This window comes from Colossoma macropomum, unplaced genomic scaffold (genome assembly GCF_904425465.1).
Source record: "Colossoma macropomum unplaced genomic scaffold, Colossoma_macropomum, whole genome shotgun sequence".
Classification (NCBI taxonomy): Eukaryota; Metazoa; Chordata; class Actinopteri; order Characiformes; family Serrasalmidae; genus Colossoma; species Colossoma macropomum.
Genome location: NW_023494809.1, coordinates 5,561,706 through 5,567,705, shown reverse-complemented (window position 1 = coordinate 5,567,705; position 6,000 = coordinate 5,561,706). Strand labels below are relative to the sequence as shown.

General features: G+C 41.1%; 1 protein-coding gene across 1 annotated transcript in view; it reads right to left on the bottom strand.

The window, feature by feature from the left end:
- Positions 1 to 4,459: 4,459 nt before the first annotated feature.
- Positions 4,460 to 6,000, bottom strand: part of nek11 (NIMA-related kinase 11) — a 110,466-nt gene continuing 108,925 nt past the window's right edge. Inside the window, exon 15 of the mRNA XM_036558919.1 lies at positions 4,460 to 4,557. Coding sequence (XP_036414812.1) covers positions 4,460 to 4,557 — 98 coding nt within the window. The remainder of the gene's footprint in view (positions 4,558 to 6,000) is intronic.

Here is a 6,000-nt window from a genome sequence, read left to right as displayed (position 1 = left end):
AAAAACACCAGACCACAAAGAGCAGGTAGACCACAAACAGACTGTTCTTTAAAAGTTCCAGGAAGAACCCTTTACATTTATAAAGAACCTTTACATTGTGTGAAGGTTCTTCAGGTTTTTAAGATTTCACACTCACAAATTTAGTATCTACCGACCCTCTGGGTCCCCATCTTTTTCTCTATCGCTATGCACTGCGAGTTGGGTTGGAGATAAATGTGGACTGTCTGGGGGCCCTGAGGAACGGTTTGAGAACCTGTAGCTTACAGAACCCTTTATGGGTATCTTTTCTAAAGAGTCCACGTGTCTCTGAGGAATAACATGCTAGCCTTGAGCTTCTCAGCGTCGGGCACTGTGTGATAGACGAACACTTAGCTAGCAGATGGAACTGTAAGTGAATAAACTGGGAAGACAATTCGGGAGCAGCATATGTAAAAGAGTGTGTGCTGAGTAAACTTGTACGGTAATAAGAATAGTGCAGTAACACACTGTGCAAATATGAAAAGTGTAAAAATACTAGGATATAAAGTACAGTACAGTGCAGTGAGTGAGTGATGGTGTGGAGTTCAGCAGGGTCTCAGACTCAGGGAATAAGCCCCTTCATGAGGCTGCTGGTGCGGGAGCGGAGGCTTCTGTAACATCTGCCAGATGGGAGGAGGGTAGAAAGTCCATGGTTAGGATGAGAAACGTCCTTGATGATGTTCCTCGCCTGCCCAGGCAGCGCTTATGGAAAATGTTCTCAACGGAGGGTAACTGGGCACTTGTAATGCGTTGGGCAGTTTTGACCACTCGCTGGAGCGCTTTGCGGTCAGATGTGGAGCAGTTGCCGAACCACACTGAGATGCAGTTTGTGAGTTTGGTCACAGTGGCACAGCGGTAAAAGTTCACCAGTATCCTGGGACACAGGTGAGCTTTCTTGAGGCTCCGTAGGGAGTAGAGACACTGTTGCACCTTTTTGACCATGACGGTGGTCAAAAAAGGCCTCCTTCTCTGCAGGTTAACTAAATGTCCGTGTGTTATAGAAGTGTGTAATAAAATTTTGGGCCTGCCAGCCATGTAAGGGATTAACCTGCTGTCAGATAGGCTAACTATGATAGCTGTGGAACAGAGACAATGAAAACACTTCTCTGTCTTCAATTTTACCTCAACAAGCTGAGAAAAAAAAAACAAGCCCCACTCCGTCATCGTCTAATGTTGTACTGACCAGCTCTAGTGTTAGCTCATTAGCTCATCTGAAGGGGCAGCCTTTAGCACTGAAACTCCTTCTTCTTCAAAAAAAACTTTTTTCCCTCTCTGCAGGTTAACCAAATATCATTTAACTTTTGCAGACGCTTGTATATCAAAATCAGCCATGATCCACATCCCAACCTCAGACCCTGCTGATAAAACAGAGAGAATGTGGAGCTGAGGAAATTAAACCATCACTTTAACTGGACCAGAGGCCAAAATGAAGCTGTGAAACTTACTGCTGCATTTCTAATCACTAAGTCAGCGGAAAGTGTTGATGTCAGTCTGATCCAGGCAAAGCAGCCGTCTGGATGCAGAGGCACTGTCCACTCATCGCCAACACACACACTGTCTCAATTATCCCCATAACTCAAACACAGCCGCCTGTGGGGCTCTTATGAGGGTCTTCTTCCGCAGCGGACCCCATGGAGAGCAGTTAGAGATCAGCTCTCTACACATCACTCAGAAACAGCATGATACTGAAGCTGATACAGTGCTGTACTGATTCATAGTAGATACTAAATAATTCACAGTAGATACCGAATAATTCAAAGTTGGCAATGAATAATTCATTATAGTTATTATATATTTTACAGTAGTTACTGAATAATTCATAGTTACCTAGTAACCCAAAGTAGATACTGAATGATTCATAGCAGGTGCATAGTCCATAGTCCTGAACTTATATAGTACATACTCACTGAAGAATTCATAATAAATTCCTAATCACTCACTAAATCACTCACTAAATACTGAATAATTCAAAGTAGATACTCAGTAATTCATAATAGATACTGAAAAATTCATAGTGGATACTAAATTCATAGTAGTTACTGAATAATTCACAGTAGATAATGAATAATTCATAGCAGATACTGAATAATTCAAAGGAGATTCTGAATAATTCATAGTAGATACTGAATAATTTATAGTAGATACTGAAAAATCATAGTAGATACTGAATAATTCACAACAGATACTGAATAATTCATAGCAGATACTGAAAAATTCATAACAGATACTGAATAATTCATAGTAGATACTGAATAATTCATAGTAGATACTGAATAATTCAAAGGAGATTCTGAATAATTCATAGTAGATACTGAATAATTCATGCCAGATACTGAATAATTCAATGTAGATACCAAAGAATTCATAGTAATTAGTGGGCAATCAGTAGTGGTTACTGAATAATTCACAATAGTTTCAGAATCATTTATAGTAATCAGTGAATAATCTGTGGGGATGGGATGTTTTTACAAATGCAAAAATAAACCAATAAACAAACTGTCACGCCTCCTGCCAGCTTAGCAGAGACTAACCCTCCTCACTCTGTTCACTCCAACTCCCAGAATCCTCTGGGGGATCACACGGACCACGGACTCTCAACCATCCACCTTTCCACACTCCATTCACCTGATTATTGATTGTTGACACCTGTTCTAGTGCCTATATAACCTGTCTGTGTCTGTAGCCTCAGTGTGAAGTATAGTATCAGCCTGCTGTGCATCACCGAGCCTTTATTTCTGTGTTTGACTTCCCGGTTTTGTCTTCTTGCTCGTTTTCTCATTCTCGATTCTAGTCTGACCTCTTTTTGACCATGTTTTCTCTTTCGTGTAGTGACCTCTAGCTTGTGTTCTCTCATTCTGATTTAACTTAGCCTGCATAGCCCGGTTCGCCCGTGTGTGGACCCTTGCCTGTTTTTTGTACTACGATTCTGGATTAAACATGTTAACCACACAAACATCTGTCCTTCCATTCATTCCTGACTATAAAGACGTGCTCAGATGGCCTCCGATGAGGTCTTACCCGGTTAGCCAGGTAGGCCCAAACCTCAGCGAGCTGAGTCATGCTGATACAGAACACGGCTCTGAGCCACAGAGCAACAGGAACAGCTCTGGGGAAGAAACTGAAATCTGAAAATCTCAGAAGCAGAGCAGAATTAGCTGTACGGTGCAGTCATACGCCTGGGGACGTGCTAATGCATTCAGGACTCTCGCAGCGTGGAGGAGTTTAAAGGCTTTTACAGCAAACCCATCTGCTTTTCTATATGGTTGATGTAGGGAAAAGCAAGCACTTAAACTAGATTTATGCTGAAATGATGTATCCAGTACAGCAGAGTTTAGCTTACAAAGCACACCGACACATTCAGAGAGGAGAACACTGAGTGATGTCAGGAGTGAGAGTCTGTCTTGAAGGAGGAATTCAGCCCGGAGAAGAGAAACTACACCAGAAACACACAGAGAGGAACAGGACAGGCAGAAAAAGCAGTTTGAATATTTACAAATCGGCATCAAATGTGCCTGAGAAGTGGGAGTTTTTGTGTATATAAGTAGTGTTGCAGTCAAGATCGCTAGGTCTGAATCCGAGTCAAGACCGAGATCGGGACACATTGAGTCCGAGTCAAGACCAAGACTTTTAGTAGTCGAGTCCGAGTCAAGATCACGACTTTTAGTAGTCGAGTCTGAGTCAAGACGAAGACTTTTAGTTGTCGAGTCCAAGTTGAGACCAAGACTTTTAGTAGTCAAGTCTGAGTCAAGACCAAGACTTTTAGTAGTCGAGTCTGAGTCAAGACCACGACTTTTAGTAGTCAAGTCTGAGTCAAGACCACGACTTTTAGTAGTCAAGTCTGAGTCAAGACCAAGACTTTTAGTAGTCGAGTCCAAGTTGAGACCAAGACTTTTAGTAGTCAAGTCTGAGTCAAGACCAAGATTTTTAGTAGTCAAGTCAGAGTCAAGACCAAGACTTTTAATCGTCGAGTCCGAGTCAAGACCACGACTTTTACTAGTCAAGTCCGAGTCAAGACAATGACTTTTAGTAGTCAAGTCCGAGTCAAGACAATGACTTTTAGTAGTCAAGTCCAAGTGGAGACCAAGATTTTTAGTAGTCAAGTCTGAGTCAAGACCAATATTTTTAGTAGTCAAGTCTGAGTCAAGACCAAGATTTTTACTAGTTGAGTCAGAGTCAAAACCAAGACTTTTAGTAGTCGAGTCTGAGTCAAGACCACAACTTTTAGTAGTTGAGTCTGAGTCGAGACCAAGATTTTTAGTATTCAAGTCTGAGTCAAGACCAAGATTTTTAGTATTCAAGTCTGAGTCAAAACCAACATTTTTAAGTAGCCGAGTCCGAGTAAAGACCAAGACTTTTAGTAGTTGTTACCAAGTCAAGTCCGTGTGTGTGTGTTTGCGTGTGTGTGTGTGTTTGCGTGTGTGTGTGTGTATTAGTTGGTCACTCACTCTCTGATGTGTTGTATTCTGCTCTCAGCCATTGCAGTGTTGATACTGGACATGCTTTGCAGACCAGACTGAGGGTCACTACTCTCTGCTTCCCCTACTTAAACACACATGCACACTTGTGTTACTTCATTTCACTCATGAGGACCTACTTACTCCATTCATTTTTAAAATTTAACCTTTAAAATGTGAGGAAAATTCAGTTATGAACCTGATATGAACCTTTAAAGAACAGCTTAGTTTGCATTGCTTTGCATGTACAAGTACATGTTACAGCCTTAGGATATAATAAGCCTGGCGAGTGGCAGTAATAATACATGAAATCTAATGTTTAGCATTATAAGCACAAAATCAGGCCGTTATGTTCCAGCTACCTTTCATTCATTCACAGCCTCATGTTTAGGTGAAGTATTGCTTTAAGCTGTGAGAGCGCTGGGAGTTCATCAGCAGCGCTGAATCTCAGTATTGATCTAATACATCACAGAGAAACCTCCATTATAACCCAGCGCTGAGTCCGAAGAAACAACAGACAGGACGCATAAAACGCCATAAACAAACGACGCCGCGGGATGATGCACACCGAGCGGAGTCTGTCAGAGAATTCATCTCCAGTGTGTTTGAGAGAAAGCTCTGTATTGCACTGTATAACTGGAAGATATTGGGAAGTTATGAGTTTAGTATATTAAAGCGGAAATTTATTGTAGTTTCCACCTGACGATACATTAAGAGTGATTCAGAGTGGTTTGGTGTGAAAATGGTTCAGATTTCTTTATAGTGGTGGTGATAGGAACCAGGGGTCGCCATGACTACAACACAGATATAGACATTTTATTTACTATCCAGAACCACCAGTGAACCTACACGAGTCTTCTGAGTTTATATGGAATGTTGATGATGGAAAATAGTGGAAAATCTGAAATAATCAGTTTTCTTTGGGGACTATTTTGCCTCACAGCGCCCTGCATGTACCTCTCTGCCAAAAAAATGTTTTAGGCCTAAACATTCTCAAAATTGTTTTAAAACAGCGAGTGCCTTTACATGCACTCAATAATCCAATCATAATTTAGTAGGGATTTCTGCAGTTGTCTGATCGTTCAAATGGTCATAGACACCATACTCCGATCTAGAAATTCTGATTAAGAAATCTGATAAAGAGGTTTTAGCTCAGTAATCAGATTTCTCAGTGCATGTGAACTCTTACTCTGATTTCTTTCAGATTTCAGACAGTGGTACCAGAAATAAGCGAGCAGCGTCGCCGCGAGACGCAGCAAAACACTTTGGGGGTGACTCTGAAACCAAATACATGCTTGATGAAATGAGGGATTTAAATATTCTTCATCTTCTAGATGATGTTTGTTCATATTTTCAGGTAAAGTGGCGCAATGTTTTCTAAAAAAGCATGAAGTTTGAGTTTTACATTACGTTTATGTCACGTCTTCTTCTGTGAGTCTATTGGCTGGTTGTAAAGCAAATCTGATCACTGTCTGACTCATGTAGACCTGGAGTTTCCCCATTATCTGATTACCCAAGTGCATTTAAA